Source organism: Cottoperca gobio, chromosome 17 (genome assembly GCF_900634415.1).
Source record: "Cottoperca gobio chromosome 17, fCotGob3.1, whole genome shotgun sequence".
In the NCBI taxonomy this organism is placed as follows: domain Eukaryota; kingdom Metazoa; phylum Chordata; class Actinopteri; order Perciformes; family Bovichtidae; genus Cottoperca; species Cottoperca gobio.
In genome coordinates this window covers 13,333,118-13,351,399 of record NC_041371.1, presented here as the reverse complement: position 1 = coordinate 13,351,399, position 18,282 = coordinate 13,333,118, and the positions used below count along the sequence as shown (strand labels likewise).

Genomic DNA, 18,282 nt, shown 5'->3' with positions numbered 1-18,282 from the left:
ACATTTGTTAAAAAATTGAGAAAAGCTATGTGTCACCCCCACGTTCATCTCCACGAACAACACACTGCGTGCGCGTACATGTACGTTCACTGCGCGCGACGCCGTTCCTGCGGAATTCAGGAGACTGGTCGGACTCCGAAAGGCTCCCACCTAGAAAATAATGAACAACAAATTTGACGCGTGAGTAAACAAAAGTTTCTGTGGAAAATATGCCAGTGAGTGGGCCCCCCGTCGTGAAATTTACGGATCAGCGTAATGTTAATGAAAGCTGTTGCGTGTAAAATGAGAGGTGTGTCAGCTTTATTTCATGTCCTGCATGCTCTGTAAGGGTTATAAAACCATATTAGAGCGACACACAGGTGTTTACAAGACAAAGGGCAGTAACAACAGATATTATGTAGTATTTTATAATGTGTAATGTGCTGTGTTGTTAGCTGCAGCTTAGCGTTGCGGAAGGCTGACAGGCCCTGAATCCTCGGTGTGGTAGTTGTTGAGAGGCCGGGGAAGGTGCGCGCTGTCACGGTTCAAACTAGACTGTCATGGCACTAGAGTACGGAAAGATAGCTAACAGTGTGTTGTATCATATTCACGTTCAGAGTAGTTTAAGGACAGATGTGTACGTGTGTATCATAAACAGTCTACAGTTTTGCAGTTTACATGTTAAAATCACACTCAGTTGAGAGTTTGTATTAGGTGTAACGTTAACTAGCTAATGCAGCAGCCCTACAGTTCAGTACCACAAACCACAGAGGGGCATCCTTATGTTCCCAGGGTCCTATGTTATTGATATAAACTAGCATTGTAATATATTGGTAAGGAACAAACGAATTAAGGTAGATGGACGTTTCAAATGCAGTTTGAATTGTAAAAATCCGTTCTGCCACTGTGGATACATCAATGTCTAAAGAAAAAAGGCTATCTTGCCTACAAATTGTAGGGCGTAGGTTTCAAAGAGTATAACACCAGTGGGCTATAAGCTGTAGGTTCGAAATTGCTACATATTGACCCAATAAAATATACATTGCTGTACATAAAACCATTTGAAAGGTCTCGTTAATGTGTTTCTTTAAGAGGATATTATGCTGGGGAACATAGGACCGCTCCCAACTACCGCCTCCAAAGTGACCATAAAGTTGACTCAACACCTAACCTCTTTAAAACAGTTTCAACAAAAAATTAACTTTCTTTCTGTTGTGTTATGCCAGCATTAATTTTAGCAAGGTATATTAAATTACCTGTCAACAGAGTTGTAAGTCCCCCTTAATTAAAGAGCATTATACAAACATACGTGTTTTGCCTAATGTTTCCATTAAATCCAGTCTGAAAGATGATGACAGTGGAGACCACGACCAGGACCAAGGCTCACCGAAAGACAGTGAGAAGGAAAAGACTGAAGACGAGGAACAGAACTCCTCCAGGAAAAAGGTCAACATATTAAAGAATGACTTATGTGAATTTTCATCTTCAAAGTTAATTGTATGGCTGAGTCACTTTCTTGATTTCTGCAGATGTCGGTGCCAGGGGCAGGAGAGCACCCTCTTCAATACAACTACACCTTCTGGTACTCCAGACGCACCCCAGGGAGACCTGCCAGTACTCAGAGCTACGAGCAAAACATTAAACAGATTGGCAGCTTCGCATCGGTAAGTCACTCCTCATGACCTCTTTTTTTTTTTATTATTATCACTTTAGCCAGACACAGTGCAAATCTATGAATACAAGCGCATCCTGACTCGTATAAACCGTTTTATAACATATATTGCGGCTTTTTCATTTATTTTGTACATACTTTACTATGACTTTTTTATGACAGTACTGTACTATGATATTTTAAATAACATTTTAATTAAATGTTTATGACATTCTTTATCACATACTACTATGACATACTGACATTTCTATGGCATATTAAATTCAGATTTTTCTTTCATGACATAGCATATTATGATTTTTTTAAGACTTGCATACAGTGTTCCAAGGAGTTATCACAAATAAATGTAAGTTAAAGTGTATCGCAGAAGTAGATGTATCTAAATGTTTAAAATATTTAAAAACATCTTAAAAGGTATTACATTTAACTTCAGGATTCCTGCATCTACCCTGTTCTTGTGCTTCCCAAGGTGGAACAATTCTGGCGTTTTTATAGTCACATGATCCGGCCAGGTGACCTTGACGGGCCACAGTGACTTCCACCTCTTCAAGGAGGGTATTAAACCCATGTGGGAGGTGGGTACTCTAAAATTTTGTTCACTAAAGACTGTATCTTGTAATCAGTGGTGGGCCGTCAGGGCCAGCAAGGCCTTCTCTGCTGGCCTAAACATCATCAGAATATAAATTTAATTTTGATATATTTTTTCCACAAATATGTATTCAATTATTCCCCGTAGTCTATTCTCATCATTTCATAGCTTTCCTCTTGGTTGCGCTGCTTCCAGCCTCAGATCGAGATGTGGAGGGCTAGCCTTTATGGGTTAGGGTTAGGGTTAGGGTTAGGGTTAGGGTTAGCCTTTATGTTAGAGCTTTTATCCAATCATATTTCAGCCATAATGTGTTGCCAGGGTCCAAGAGATCTGCCCTTAGGCCTTCAGAATCAACAGTGCGGGTGCCTGTAGCTTAAAGTGAACGGAAACAAAACTGTGGCGTTAACCAATCAGATTTCGAGTTGGGGACACCGGGGCCAGCTAGCAGGCGTACGATAACGTCAACACGTGCACGTCTTTTGATTGCATACGCACTATTGAGAGGCAGAGCTATGCTGAGCTAGCAACCTTGAACAAGCTAATTTGTGTAGATTTCTACAAACTGTTTTTTTCAACCCACAATGGCTGAAGGAGGACAAGAGATCGATTTGGTCGCAGATATAATTAGAACGCCATTTTCAAGACGAACTATTCAAGAAAAGCTAGACATCGTGAGAAGAGAACGGCCAACCCCGACGCTAGTGGGCCTATCACAGCCGGGAAAAGGGTTTGTCCGCCACTTTCAAATCACTAACTACGAGCGGTACCCCCGGCTCACAGCCTCCGAGAGGCACTGCACATTGTACTGCTGCTATTTACAACTGATCGATTTGGGGTTTGGAAACTTGAGTTGTCTAACCAAGGCAGCAACGAGACACCAAAGCACGGCTGGGCACTTACAAGCAACGGTGCTTTTGACAACCTTTGGGACACCCGAGTGGATCTACAGCTCAACGAACAAGTGCGCAGGGAAACGGAGCTCCACAACGAAAGGGTGAACAAAAATAGGAAAATACGGATTTATTGATTATAAATGCTTCGGAAATATTAATATAACTCTGTTGTTAGGGTGATGCAATGCCCGGTTATACTGCGTTTCTGTCTAAATGTATAGTTTCTAGAGCCATAGCGTCATAATGATGGTATTAAGAGGTGGAATAATTCAGGTAGGACTGTGTAGGACATCACTGAAGGCCTAGGTGGGAAATGCACGGCCCGCCACTGCTTGTAATACATTAAATCTTTTTGGATTTGTAAATGAAAAGCCCACTCTGAAACCCTGCCTGTGTTGTTTTTCAGGATGATGCCAATAAGATGGGTGGGAAGTGGATCATCCGTCTGAGGAAAGGCCTGGCATCTCGGTGCTGGGAGAACCTGATCCTGGCCATGCTCGGGGAGCAGTTCATGGTTGGAGAGGAGATCTGCGGGGCTGTGGTGTCAGTACGCTTCCAGGTGATCCCACAAAACAGACACACACTCCTGTTGTACCTTATCATTCCCTGCCTACTTCAGTATACTCATCCTGCCTTCTCTGCTTTCTTTCTCCAGGAGGATATCATCTCTATCTGGAATAAAACAGCTAGCGACCAGGCGACCACTGCCCGCATCAGAGACACCCTGCGCAGAGTCCTCAACCTGCCTCCCAACACCATCATGGAGTACAAGACTCACACAGACAGCATTAAGTATGTATGTCTCATCGTTTTGTTATTTTCTCTCTCTCTCTCACATAAATGTTTGCATGCTCACAAACTTAAAATGTTCTAACCTTTATGTTGGAATTACTAATGTATGTTGCTTCTAAGAGCAGACTGATACAAACCCGTGCTTATGTTTCTCCCTATTGAACAGATAGATGTTTGTGGTAATCAATTATTTTATCAAAAAATCCAAACTTTAGCTTCTTCCAGCTTCTCAAATGTGAAGATTTGTTGCTTCTTATTTGAATATATTTGGGTTTTGGACTCTTGGTTGAATATATTTGGGTTTTGGACCCCCCCCCCCCCCCCCCCAGCAATTACAAGATTTCACCCTTGGCATTTTCTGACATTTTGAACTCGAAAAGGGGCGAATGCTCAGCCTGTGGTATTCCTGCTTGCAGCTTTCTCGAGAAGTGCTGATACAAACAACTGCACACTCGACACCGAGCTTCCTTGGGTCCTGAGCAACACAGCTGCCATGACATAGTTGCGTCAAACACCAAAATACACTCTGGTTCGCGGGAGAAAACACCACGGGCAGACATACTATACTATTACTTTTTTATGACATACTATGCTATAACCTTTTTATGTAGCTTAATAGTTTTACTTCAGAAAAAAGTTTGGAGCACTGCTTATCCCTAACATTCCCAGTTAGAGAAAAGGGGGGAAAGTCAATCAAGATGTCGTCTGCCTGCGGCGCCCAAACCACTAAATCTGAGTTTTTTTCCCTGGCGGTTACGTTTTTAGTGTTACAAGTTTGTTTGGCAATCTTACACAATTTGAGTTGATGTCAGAGTGTCGTGCAGTTAGCTATCCGCTCATGCTGGTTGACTCCAGGGAAGTTTGGTTGTAACATTAGTATATCCAGCATCTACTGTATGTACAATAGCACTCTATATCAAGCATCCAGCAGCAGAAGGAAGTGCAGTCAATGAGCTGCGGCCTTTAAAGGCCTGCTGCAGACAGCCCTGAGGCCCCGCCCCCATGGCTGCACAGAGCGCTGGTCGTGTGTTTATTCAAAGTTTTTTATTGGACGTGTTGCATTTGTATAATGACAAGGACCTGCATACAGACACAGATTATTTTTCTTTTCTTTTTTTGATAAACATTTAAATTAGAAAATGAACAGAAATAGTTTGTAGCAACGCTACTTTGGAGTAATACTCTATTACTTTTCTTTGGCAATCATGCTTTATTAATTGAATGCTTTCATTACAACACAGCTATAATAACAAAACAGACACATTTATTTTTGTCATTATTTGTTGGTACATATGTTACAAAAGAAAGACGGGTAAAATACGACCATGTATGCCACTCCTTCATGTGCTTTTGCAGTAAATTGATGCAGTTGTGTTTCTCCCTTTTTGAAAAGGCTTGAATATCTAAACAGTTTGTTTATTTTGAATGATGATGTGCTGCATCCTTTGTTCACAGAGCATGGGTAGACTTCCATGGACTGGTGAACCCTAGTGGCGGATGTTAGCCCCTCACACAGATCACCTCTGCAAGAGTAAGAACTGTTGCTACATTATTTCAAAGTGAAATAATTAGTTTCTTTCTCATGCTAATGTTTGTCTCTGTTTGCGGTATGCAGGTGTGTGTACATGTGATATGCTGGGGGATGACGAGTCCAGGGAAGGATACCTCTAGTGGGTTGGCACTGTGTAATACGAAGACAGAGCAAAAGTCAGGAACAGAGGCAAGAAGACCATTCCTTCTTCGCGTGAAATTGGAAATGAACAGAAAAGCCTGTCGACAGAACACTGAACCATGCCGAAGAGAGAAATAAGCGTTATTTTTAATCAACCAGAGAAGAGCGAAGCCTCCATTTTTATTTTATTTTTTTAATGCAAGTTGTAACATCTGTTAACTTGCCACCAGAGGGAGGCCATGTGACTGGTGTTTGCTGATCTGGTCATTAGCTGTTAACAAAGTGTACTTGACAAACTACAACAAAACCAATTGTTCTAATACTAGATCTGATTTTATTGCTTAACATCACACTTCCTGCTGTTTAAAATTAGTCTGTTAATCTGTTTTATTGGGACTCAAACAGGGTTGCAGGTAAATGTTATTTTATTACAGTGCTGTATTTTAACTACAATTCGTCTGGTCATTTCGAACTAGAATGATTATTATTATTGTGTACGATATATTTGTAAATACAGTCCACTTCAAAGATCACTCAACTGAATCAACAATGATTCTCCATCTTTGACCTGGAAGTTAATCCCAAAGGATGAGGACCATCCTTTTGTTGGGCAGAAGGTTGTTTGACCGGCATCTTAAGAATGGACTGCCAAGCTGCCTAAATCACTGTGCCTGGCCTCGAGCCCGAACCAGTTTCCTCTTCTGTCTGTCATGTCTTCATCCCGCCTTTAAAGAATTCAAGGGATGGGCTCTGCTTTAATGTCCTCAACAAAAGGTGTATCGGAGTCCTGAAAACACTGACATTTCCATTTTGTAGTAAAAGAAATTAAACTGGGCCCAGGGTCTGTCACAGTTTTTATCAATTCCTCGGGATCATTTTGTTTTGGAATCATGTCAAGAAAGCGCCTATAGTTTGTTGAAAAACTGTAATGCTGCCTGTGTTTGGTGGTGTGATGATGGGTGCAGGTGTGTATCAAAAGTGCAGAAACACGTTTGGATGTACACCTGATGGATTATAGCAATAAATGTCAAATATGCATCTGCTGCTAAAGCTGGTTCAGTGTCCTTTTCTTTCATAAATGTCTGTTGAAACTGAATTGTTGAAGGAAAGCCTTTAATGCCACACCAGCCCTTACTGTTGTTCCAAAAATACAATTCAATGATGCAGTCTCTTGTACCATAAACTGACTCGGCAGGTGCGCCTCATTAGTTGTAGTCCTCTTTCCACGATGTCAGTTTTACTCTTGATTCATCAGCTCATTTCAAAGAACATGTAATTCTGTAGAGAAAATATTGAAAACATAATTGAAGGGACGAATTATAAAGGCTTTTTTTACAGCAAACATTTTGATGCGTCAAAGCAAAAACACAGGTATTAATAAAAACAATAATGTCTGTGGTATGCTGCTCCCCCAGTAAACCACACCAGCAGCCTGAAACTGAAGCCGCTAAGTGGAATTCAGCCATCTTTAGTTTCATTATTGACACCTCGGCTGTCGCTTCTGTAAAAAAATAACTATTTTCACACAACAAAATACAGTCAAGATTGCAATAGTGAAAATATAAATTCATATGCTTACCAACAAGAAAGTGGCTGCCAGCAGCAGCAGCTTGTTGTGTGATTCCATACTCAGTGGCACTGGAAGAGTGATATAGATTAAAATAAAGTAAAAAAAGACATTACGACAGCGTTTCGTGCACAAAAATGTGGCGTGAAACTGTCTCAGCAGACATTTGGACTTGTTAACACAGGTGTAACTCATTTAGTTATTGCTCATTTTCGCACAAAATAAACAAATGAGAATTTTATTTATTACGTCATGTCATTATTGTAATTTCAATCAAATTTAACTTGTCTTTGTTATGGCCTTTGGACATGACAGAAGCAAGTTGGGAACCACTTCATGAGGAATTGGAAATCACTTGAACTCACCCTCCAACCCAAAATATTCATGGTCCATGTTATAGTCGTCGTTGAAGCCAGGCCACTTCTTCCATATTGTGCCCATTTTCTCACCAATGTTGGAGACAACCTGGAGTGTGATTAAAAGCCAAAAATACTGGTTGAAATACACTTGTTGAAACACACATTATATTTCGGGGTTGCTTCAAGATAACGACCTGGAATTGCTGGTTGGAAAAGCATCGTTGTGGACAGCAGGAGCCCTGGATTCTGATGGTCGATGCTCCTTCCGAATCACACACTTCCAGGAAAGGGGTGAACATGCTCCACCTGAAAACACGGTCAACCAACACACACCAACTCAACACATGTCCTTACATAATAATCATGCAATAAGCAACTAGATACACTGGCCAGTACTTCACACACTGGCGCAGCTCAGCCTTGATGCTTGGTTGATCACATTTTCAGCTGTCATGATTCTGCACCCCCAAAACCATTGTTTGCTTGGTATCGGAAGAGTTCAAACTGGGGCATGCTTTATTCGAGCACAACTGAGAGAATATTTATACCAAGTAGATCTCTGGTCACCGAAACCTCTGCCAGGTCAGTCTTAATTGGGGCCAACTTCATCGAGTGTTGCTTCTGGAAAACACCAAATCCGCCAAACACAAGGGCACCTCAGCTAACCCTGGAGTCAGATTCAGGCCAAAGGAAGAAGGAATTATATTTGTTTGACTACAGTCGATTGGGTGCTGCCATTACTCCCATTAGTCAACATTCCCTCCCATGCAGCCCATGGCAGCTCTGTCGGTGTGTTTCCATCCAAGCAGCTGTTTAATGCATTAAGTCTCACACGGTTTAGACCAGGGGTGGCAAACATGCGGCCCGGGGGCAAAAACCGGCCCGCCAGAGGGTCCAATCCGGCCCGCCGGAGGACTTTGCAAAGTGTAAAAATGTGTTGTTTTGATCATAAAGTAAAATACTGTTCCAGATACCAGTGACAAAATGTTTGTGCCTTTGTAGATACACTGTGATCTGTAAGTTGTAATGCACATGTGTAAATGATAAACTGAGGCACAATATTGTTGACATTGCAACTTTTTTTCTTAAGAAATTTCAGGTTGTAAAAAGATAGTTCATTACATTTGAACATTTTCAGAATGTACTTTTTTGCACAAAAACGAGGGGGAACATTTGGAGCATTATTTATAGGTTATTATGCTGTGATTTTACTGGTCAGGCCCACTTGAGATCAAATTGTGCTGCATGTGGCCCCTGAACTAAAATGAGTTTGACACCCCTGGTTTAGACTACACCCCGGCTGGGTGGAACAGTAAAAGCTCTCTCTGCTATTTACAGACGGACCTGGAAATCTACGATGGCTCGGGGTGGCCAGAGGCTGGGAGTGACATGGAAAAAAGGCTCACATGTTCAGTCTGAGAATGTAAAGTATCAAGATTGCTGCAGTATTTTGATAGTGGAAGTCAAAGGGTTAAAGGGTTCATTCATTTAAATGACAAATAAAAGATGAAAGACTACATTTAGAAATGTTTAAGGTCAACATCTCTCTTCATAAAACGTGTCCCATTACTCTGGTTAACACACAGACATGTCAACAGTTTTCACAGGGACTATGTTTCATAGAAAGTAGTTTGAATGGATACTTTTCACAGTAAAGTTTTATTTGTCATTTGTTTGTTTTCAACTCCACTGTTTTTTCAATAGTGTCAAAAATGTCAGATAACTCAAAACCTGATAGTCAGAACAATTCAAAACCACATAACCCTAGCAGGTTACCAGATTTATTTCTCTTTTTGTAATTTGAGTGTACTGATCCTTTAAGCAGGGGTGTTTGATGCATCAATAAAGTCTTATTTTGTATATTTCATTGAAAGTTATTTTCTTTTCTATGATATTACTTTACATTAATACAACTTCCAAGTCCAGTTGTGGAAGAAGTACTCACATATTTTACTTAATAAAAGTAAAAGTAAAATGCCCCCATGTAAGATTAAGTATTAGCAGCGAATTGTACTTAAAGTATCAAAAGTAAAAGCACTTATTATGTGGGATATTTCTAAATAAATTATATTATTTAATTATGATTATTATTTATACATTGATTAACCACTTTGCTGCATAGTTTAATCTATAACGATGCACCCTTTTTAAGCTGATCTTGTGATATACATGTAAAATCTAACAAGTGAACATAGAGTAAAACATAGAATATAGTATATAATATATATATTTTTACTGTTAAAGTAAGACCAGGACAAAACAAACAGAATCAGACCCTCATACCTCTGACATACAGTGCCAATGAGATGTTTTTGAGGTGTGTAGGCCCTCATCTCCATCAGGCAGCAGCCGAGGCAGCAGGCGTCTACTCTCAGGGGCCTTTCAAAATAAAAGACCTGCCGGCCCTGACAGTCGAAGCCCTGCAAAGAACAGGCCCGAGCTGGACCGCAGCACTGGAGGCACGCACAGGAACTCTCTGACAGTAGAGAGAGATGAAGGAGAATACACTGAACATATCATTACTCACTCTCTCTTTATATGAGATACAGATGAATATTCTCAGTTTAGACACACATAGCTGAACAGGGAACGGTACCTTCCACAACTACAAATAGCTGTGAGCCGCGGCTTCCTGTGGATATGCTGTAGATCCTCCTGGGAACACATTGTGGACCTACAATAAAGAAGCATTATTCTTTTAAAAATAGACAAGTCTCTGTACAGCAAGTATTCCTTTTTAACAGAAATACACACAAGTAACCCCACTTACTCACCTTGCAGCTCTTGTCTGGCAGTGATATGTATTTGATTGACTGTTTCCAGCACAGACATAAAGTGTGATCCTGCTGCACCTCCAGGCCACTGCTCCTCCACCTCTGGCTTGCTCACTTTCTCTGGTGGCTGCGTGTAGCTGTTCTCCATGTTCCTCCCAGGAGCCAGATCTGACAGCTGCTCTTCAGATTTCCAGTCAGGAGGCGTTTGGTGGCATTTGGGTCCTGGCGAGTGAGTGTGGCATTCACATGAAGGCCCACAGCGGTTCTGGAAAGCTTTGAAGATCATTTGGATGTGCTTCTCTCGCTCCAGTCGACCGAAGGGAAGAGGCTGATTGGTCACCGCTGACATGCTGTAAAACTGAAAATATATGTAGAACTCAGCAATTACATAACAATGACAAACATTCATGCTGTGTGACAGGCGTGTATGAGACCTGCGTCACACGTCAGTAGTTTGTCATCTATGTTTGGATGTAATTATTTAGGTACCAGAATGGTAACAACAATCTAAAAAAAAGATCATCGTCATATTATAGTAGTATAATGACAAAATGTCATAAAAAGTAAAAGTATAGTATAGTATGTCATAAAGAAGATTCATAAATATATGTAAAAAGTAAAAGTCATGTAGTATGTCTCAAAAAATGGCATCAAAAAAGTCATAGTATAGTATGTTACAATTTTGTTTTATAAAAAAGTCATAAAGAAATCCTAAAAAGAATTATAGTATAGCATGCCATACATTTTTTTAAAAGTCATAGTAAATTATTTCATTAAAATAATCATAAAAATCTGTCATAAATTAAAGCCATAGTATAGTATGTCTTAAAAATACCACCAAAATGTAATAGTATAGTATCATTCATTAAAAAAAACCTATTTCTACACTGTTATCTGTCAAATAAAGGCTAAATGCAGTGGGGAACCACTGGACTAGATAACCTAAATAATATTTCAATTTGCTCTTTTGAGTTTAAATCTAAAAGTAGCTCTTCTTAGAACCCAAACTAAATGGAAAAATTCAATATAACATATATTGAGGGCTTACAAACAAATAATTTGAGTTAACTCTTGAATTTACGAGAAAAGGTTCAAGAAAAGCAACTTTCCCCTCACAGAAGGTCAGCCGGTTCAGACAGTTCTCTGGCACCAATATAAACATCCTCCTCTTAAATCGAATTTATTTCATCACAGCAGCCAGCCTCAGCCTCTTTTTTATTCACATCACACACACTCTGCTTGCACAGTTTGGTCTCGTTCTGCAGCTGCATGCACTGTAAAGTATATTCCTCCACAATAAAGGGATCATTAAGAGAGTACAACAGGTGCCCAAATGGTCTTCCACAGCATTTCCCCCCTTCATTATATTAAGATTACAGAGTGCTAAGACATTAAATGGAGCATTAAAAGTCTTGTGCTTACCATCTGTGTTCAGCCTCCAGGTATCTAAAGACTCTGATGATCTGACTGTGAGAAGGACGTGACCAGTCAAACATTCATGAGTCTTCATCATCAGGAGGGATGAAGCACAAACCTCCGTACCACCTCTGTGTGTTTGTGTATATATTCACGTAGTAATGTTTGGCTTTGAGAGTGTGTTTTTGTGTGTGTCTCCCCCGGCTCTGTCTCACCCCCTGACTCCGTTTCCATCCCAACCAGCCGGATCTGCCCTTTGTTGGGTTAGAAAGGCACCACTCAGCCATGTAATTGAAATCCTGCTTCCAGAGATGGGGGGCTGCGCAGTGGGTCTGTGTTTCAGGGGTAGCCCGGGGGGTGTCAGTGCTCTCAATGTGCCTTGAAAAAGGTGCAACACTGGATTAAGAAACGTCTGAGAGTGAGCAATTATAAGATTACAGTTTTATTGATAAAAACATTCATTTGGCTGTTGTTCACTCTTCACGTGTGAGATCAACACATGTCTCATGTAGTTTATCATGATGGCCTTGGATTTGATCAACAGCAGGTGAAAATGAAAACGTACATCAAACACTGAGCTGGCAACGGGAAGAGAAAAGGAACATGCTCTTTTTTATCTTACACAGCATTTTATGCTAAACATATTCTCAGCCTCAACAATCGGTCACAGCTGATACCAGTATGCGTCACCACGGAACAAGCGTGGCAACCACACAACTGTGCGCTGGATCCTTTATCACCACGAACAAGCATGTTTGACTCGTGATAGTCTGACAGACCCCAAATCTTCTCGATTCTCTCTGTGTGTCCCAGTCATTAGTGAAAGATCACAGACGGACACCGTCAGATTCCCACTTTCGATTAAAGGGATAAAGTCTGGAGACATTCCCCCGGTTCACCCCAGAAGGTTTGCTCCTATCCCACTCTCAGTTAGCTCAGTGAGGTTGTTTATTGAAGGGAGATACTTCTTGGGATCCCCGGGGAAAGGCGAGGAGGGAGGCTGGTTGAAGTGGCCCATCAGGAAGATCCCAATCGTGCCGATAAAAAACACCGACACCATGACAATAAAGCAGACCCTGTCGATCACCCGGGCGACCAGGAACCACTCTTCATTCTCCTGGGGTTGTAAGAAAATTGGAGATTATCACTGATGTTGATTTAAACCTGAGAAGATGAGCAAACATAAAAATGTAAAGCTTACATTCTGGAAGTTGTTGTGTTGTCTTGCAGTCTCAGCTATGTGTTTGCAGGAGGACACGCACTGCTTCAGCTGTGGAGAAGCCTTTGCCAGGCTGGCACTGAGCTGCTCAGCTGTACCCCCCTCCAGCCCATCATCTGTGCACAAAACACACCAGATATTCAGAACAGGGGGGGGGGGAAACACACTTCCATGTGCATACTTATATTTCACACCCCAAAATGATATTTTGTATATCCATTACTCACCCAGTGTTAACATGAATTTGAGAAGAAAACGTTGTTTTTCTCGCATGCCTCCACGATGGATGAAGCGTGAAGAAAATTCTTGATGAATTTAAGTAAATGGGGGGGCCACGTGTAACAACAGCAAACTATATCAAAACAGTCCAGACGAGTAGCTCGCCTGCACAAGTGTGAGACTGTTTAGGGGGAAGAGTTTTAAATAGTCAGGTTTTAGCTGTCGGGAAGTACTGAGCATACAACTGAGACTTGGATTGTAATGCACGAGCTGTGAGTTTGTGAATGGATGTTTTAGTTAAAAGCGCCCCCCCCCCCCATTTACTTTAATCCATCAAGAATCTTCTCAGTTTTTGGATTCTTCATTTAGGAATTCATTGTAGAATTCAAGGAAAGTAGAGAAGTTTATGGTCAAATAATCATTTTGGGGGTGAAGTATTGTTTTAACAAGCAAACTCATTCAAATACTTACGTAGCTTCTCTAATACTGATTTCATGAGGCCGTTTCTTTCTTTGAGTCTGGCAAACATGAGTTCAGACCGAGCTGTTTTCATAACATATTCCTCTGCCTTGGTGATGAGGTTCATGGAGCTGCGGCGTCGGCAGGGGACTAGGAGCACGCCGTCTGGAGCCAGAGCTTCACTGTTTCCAGTTTCTGAAGCATTGTCACAGTTTGGTGTCCAGGGTAGCATCTGCATCCTCAGCAGTCGAGGCAGGATGTTTAGCAGGATCTGAAGAGGACACAGGGTCATGGGGTAATAGAGCCATGTTTACTTCACAGCATGTTCATTCAGTAGATTCTTAATGGAAGTTGCATTTAGAAAAAGGTTTGGTGTGGTCACAGCCTCACCTTTCGGACTTTGTCTGTCATTATGTGAGTGTTGGGGGTTCTCAGGGAAACGTTGAGGACTATCACACAGTTCATCACCACCATGGTGGTCACTGACATCACAAACATCAAATACCTGCAGTCACAAAGTTCATAAATCACATCTTTTTCTCTCTTCAGATCAGCTGCTGTTGAATTGTAACTCTGAACTGAAAGCTTAGAGTGATCACACAGACTTACTTTTCAATAAGTGGCACTGCCCTGGAAGTCTCTGGAACCTTCTTCGCGATAAGGAAGAGGAACACAGTCTGGCCCAGAAGAGTGGCAACAGACATGGTGCACTTCTGACCACCCGCTGCGAAACTCAAACCAATATTCAGTCAGAGTGGTTATGAAAACAGATAGTAATGACTCATTGTGAAAAATACCTTTGGCAGGTAAGAAGTAGACCAGGAGGCCGAGGGAGGAGAAGAGCACGCAGGGAGCGATGATGTTGATGACGTAGAAGAGGGGCTTTCTCTGGATGATGAGGAAGAAGACCACCTCCTGGTACTCCAGCTCATCCTTAGTGTACTGAGTGTTGATCAGTGTCTTAGCCGGCCTGTGTTTAATGGCCCACTCTCCATTTTCTAACAACACAAATAAGATTGCAGAAAGACACATAAGATAATCACAGAAATTAGTTTAATTTGAACAATTATTCAAAATCTGTCATTCAAATTGTTGATGTACCTGTAAAAGCCTCCGGGTCAATATCCACCCACTCCATTGTGTGGTTATCCTCCTCTTTGAGAACCAGTTTGATCTCGTTGGCACTGTAAGTCTGGGAGCTGAACACAGGGAGAAGACTTACGGTCTGTCTGTCACCACAACAAACACAGCCATCTGTTCACTTTACAAGACAGCATGGTGAAAAGGGATCGTGAATGAAGGAATCATTGTCCCCGGTTTGGACACAGTGGATTCTATTTAAAACACAAAGAAACCTGGCGTGAAGATCTGAACTGAGGGTCGAGGGTTTAAATTTGTGCAAATGTTGTGCAACCCTACCCCATTAGAAATAAACCGGTCAGCAACAACGGTCTGTACAGTTTGTTTTCATTGAACAAATTAATTTAGCTTTTATTTAATTTTCTTGAAACTTTTTTATATTTCAAATCCATCTCAATACATTCAGGGTATAACTCTGGAGGAGAGAAACAAAATCCCTGTAATAAATCTAATTGTTATGTTTTAGTTTTAAATGTAATCTTTAAACTCCACCATGTGTAATTTGTGTGTAATGTCCTCCACAGGTTGTTGGTTCTCAGACACCTACATGCATGTAACAATAAGATTTAATCTTATCTTATATTTGTCTAAATTATCGGACATTTTAGGTAACTTAAAGTCTTGTTGAAAAGACAACACATTTGAGAGATACATGAAAGATAAATGGTGAACCACACTGCTACTTGTACTAACCGGAAGACCATGGTACAGTTCTGCCAGTCAAAGGGAAAGTAGTTGACGGTGATGGCACAAGCACTGCGGTAGATGGCAGGAGGCAGCCAGTACACGCAGCCGTTAGGAGACACCAGTGCGTTGCAGTAAAGTGCCACCTCGAATTGTCCATCCACACTGTGCACAGGTTAGACCAGTTATATTGTACATATTGTATGTAAACAGAACATATGTCAACACTAAAGCTGTAATTGGTAAAAAATACTTTTGCCTAAATGAATGTCTAATGAAGTATGACTCTGCCCACAGGAAGTGACAAATACAAAATAAATACATATACTTACAAAAGTCCATTTTATTACTTCCTTTCTTAAAAACGGTATCTCTCATGGTTAGCTCAGCATGTAGCAGCAGGCAAATATTATCTATTCAATCCATTAAAGTAAGGCATATTTTGAGAAATCCGCCCCTATGTTCCTCCAGTAAGATTCAGCCATTTTTAGCATCGCTGATATCTAACTTATGAAATATTGTCCAAAGAAATGCTGTCAAAATCACATTTTCATCACATTGAAGTAGAAAGCAGAACTCTGTATGTTACTTTTTATTATTTTACTTTCATTTATACTCATTGTTGTGATAACCAGTATTGACATCTTGTCTATTAATTCTTCTGTGTTGCAGTTATTACTAGTTATTGCCTGTGAAAACAAGAAGCTAATTAAAGATGTGGCTGAGACCAAATATTGTGATAAATGTGAAGGTTGGTACACGCACTTGTTCTCCAGTATGACTTCTGGCAGCCAGATGCTCTTGGAGGGGATCCGCAGCTCAGAGGTGATGTTCCCATACAGGGCTGACCTGGGCGGTTGGTCCCATCTGAGCCTGTAGTCACACCATTGCTACACACAGAAACACTGTGGGTTTGACATCAATGCAAAGCACCTAAAAAATAATCCAGCAGGTGAGGTGTGTGTGTAAAGATACCATTTCTATCCAGACACTTGTTGTCAAGGCCTCCTCCTTTTCATTCTGTGGAGACATAGTTTCGTAAATGATGTTAACTATCAGGCCCGAGCACTAATCAGAAACACCAGGCTGAACTTCACTCACCAGAGAGATGAGGTTGGTGAGCGTCATCTTGATGTCGACCTGAGTGATGTCCCCACTGTTCTCCATGGGCCGGATGTTCTTGTTGTAGCCCTTCATTAAATCCTTGAAAAGTTCCCCTTCAAGGTTGACTGCTGATGCTGCAAGAAAATATGACAGACTAAAACAAGTGATAGAAAAAGGACTAATTTAAACGGTCACTCCATCAGTTTTACATATTAAGTTCTGATTGCCATGAGAAGTTTGATTCATCATAGGAAATGTATTGTTTTTGGCACTTAACCCAAATTTCCCCATTGTGGGACCAATAAAGGATTTCTGATTCTGATGCAATGGACTATAAATCAGGATATCTCAGCTTCTGCGACTTCAGATCTGACCATCTGACTTTGTTTGAATTCAAACACATAAAAAGAAACATTATTTCTGTGTAATTCAATTTAGTTAAATAACATTAAAACAAGACACATCTATTTTAAATAGAGCAAACCTGTCTAATCTCCTTTTAGGTAGGTTTGGCAAACTTACCAACCACAAGCAAATGTTGCTTGTGTCTAGTATTACTTTGTATCGGACCCTCATGGTCCCTTAAAATGAGTATGAAACTGGAAACCCTCATGAAGTCAACTGTAATATTTGTCTGATTTACCAGACGAACAACGGACTGTAAAGCACAGGGAACACACACAGTATGAGTATGGTCCAGTACTACAAATGAAGTCTAATTTTGAAACTTTCTATCCATGTCTTGCCAAGTGACGCATTGCAATTAATTAGCTGTTTTTATTTACAACAAAAGTACATCCTTTGGTGGTTTGGTGTACTACGACCTTTGTAATGACAATTATCTGGGAGATGAGTATCACATTTGGTTTGAATATGCGAACGTAAGCATAATTAGTAACAGGCAAAGCAGTATTTAAACTGTTCCTGTGTGTTTAAAGTAATTAAATGTTATTACAGTTGGATGGGCCAAAAGTTATAAATGATGTGCATTTTGGAATAACGGTACTTTTGTCTAAGTTATTTATGTTGCACTTAATTCAACGTCAATCTGAAAATCTGACTTCACACACCACAATATGCAAATCCAGAGACACTAACAAGATACAAGATACTGTATAATTTCTCCTAAATATGGCAGCGGGTTGATTAGCCTACCTGTGGCAGAAATCATGAACAGCCTCACAAAGAGTGATAGGGAGAGCGAAGGTCCAGAATCCATTAGTGTGTGTGTTAGTGCTGCGCTGTCCGAGACAAAGCTATGATCACTAATCTGATGCACACGCACTCTACTTGATGGAGTTGCTGGCACTCAACGTGCGTGTATGTGTCTAAATGTGTGTGTGTTTCCCAGCAAAAGTCAGAGCTCAGGCTGATGGGATGGGTTGAGGTTTAGAGGAATGGTTGGGGGTTGCTGGGGGAGTTGATGATTGTTGGGGTTAAATCCAAGAGTTTATTTCCAGGACTGCATAGCCAGCTGTCACAACACACACAAACACACACACACACACACACACACACACACACACACACACACACACACACACACAGGGAGCTTGACATGCACATAGTTTATGCATTGTACTTAGTGCTTGGCAGTTGACAAGAGAACAGGTGATAAGTCTCGTCCATTTACAGCACAACCTCTGTGATGACTGGCCAGGGTCTGTTTCATTACTGTGTGCGTGTGAGTCACAAAAATACTTGTTACCGTCAGGAATTGGAACACTTCTCACATACACATAAA

At 40.9% G+C, this 18,282-nt stretch overlaps 3 protein-coding genes across 3 annotated transcripts; 1 reads left to right on the top strand and 2 right to left on the bottom strand.

Moving 5' to 3' along the window:
- The first annotated feature begins 49 nt into the window (after window positions 1–49).
- eif4e2 (eukaryotic translation initiation factor 4E family member 2) lies at window positions 50–6,647 on the top strand. Its single transcript, XM_029453461.1, is given in 9 exon segments — window positions 50–180; window positions 1,320–1,425; window positions 1,509–1,643; window positions 2,121–2,168; window positions 2,170–2,226; window positions 3,540–3,692; window positions 3,789–3,925; window positions 5,381–5,456; window positions 5,541–6,647. Coding segments are annotated over 8 exon segments (705 nt in total). The 5' UTR covers window positions 50–160; the 3' UTR covers window positions 5,430–5,456; window positions 5,541–6,647.
- LOC115022474 (phospholipid scramblase family member 5) lies at window positions 6,467–11,893 on the bottom strand. The gene is made up of 8 exons (XM_029453460.1): window positions 11,720–11,893; window positions 10,298–10,655; window positions 10,120–10,197; window positions 9,807–9,999; window positions 7,718–7,829; window positions 7,530–7,629; window positions 7,177–7,235; window positions 6,467–6,875 (listed from the first exon to the last, which is right to left on the bottom strand). The coding sequence occupies exons 1-8, from the start codon at window positions 11,720–11,722 to the stop codon at window positions 6,849–6,851; spliced, it is 930 nt and encodes a 309-aa protein (XP_029309320.1). The 5' UTR covers window positions 11,723–11,893; the 3' UTR covers window positions 6,467–6,848.
- A 275-nt stretch (window positions 11,894–12,168) lies between these two features.
- On the bottom strand, window positions 12,169–17,780 carry chrng (cholinergic receptor, nicotinic, gamma). The gene is made up of 12 exons (XM_029453764.1): window positions 17,694–17,780; window positions 16,536–16,672; window positions 16,410–16,454; window positions 16,200–16,324; window positions 15,444–15,599; window positions 14,712–14,809; window positions 14,408–14,608; window positions 14,220–14,334; window positions 14,001–14,115; window positions 13,623–13,881; window positions 12,915–13,048; window positions 12,169–12,830 (listed from the first exon to the last, which is right to left on the bottom strand). Exons 1-12 carry the CDS (start codon window positions 17,755–17,757, stop codon window positions 12,609–12,611), a joined length of 1,671 nt encoding a protein of 556 aa, XP_029309624.1. The 5' UTR covers window positions 17,758–17,780; the 3' UTR covers window positions 12,169–12,608.
- Between the last annotated feature and the right edge of the window lie 502 nt (window positions 17,781–18,282).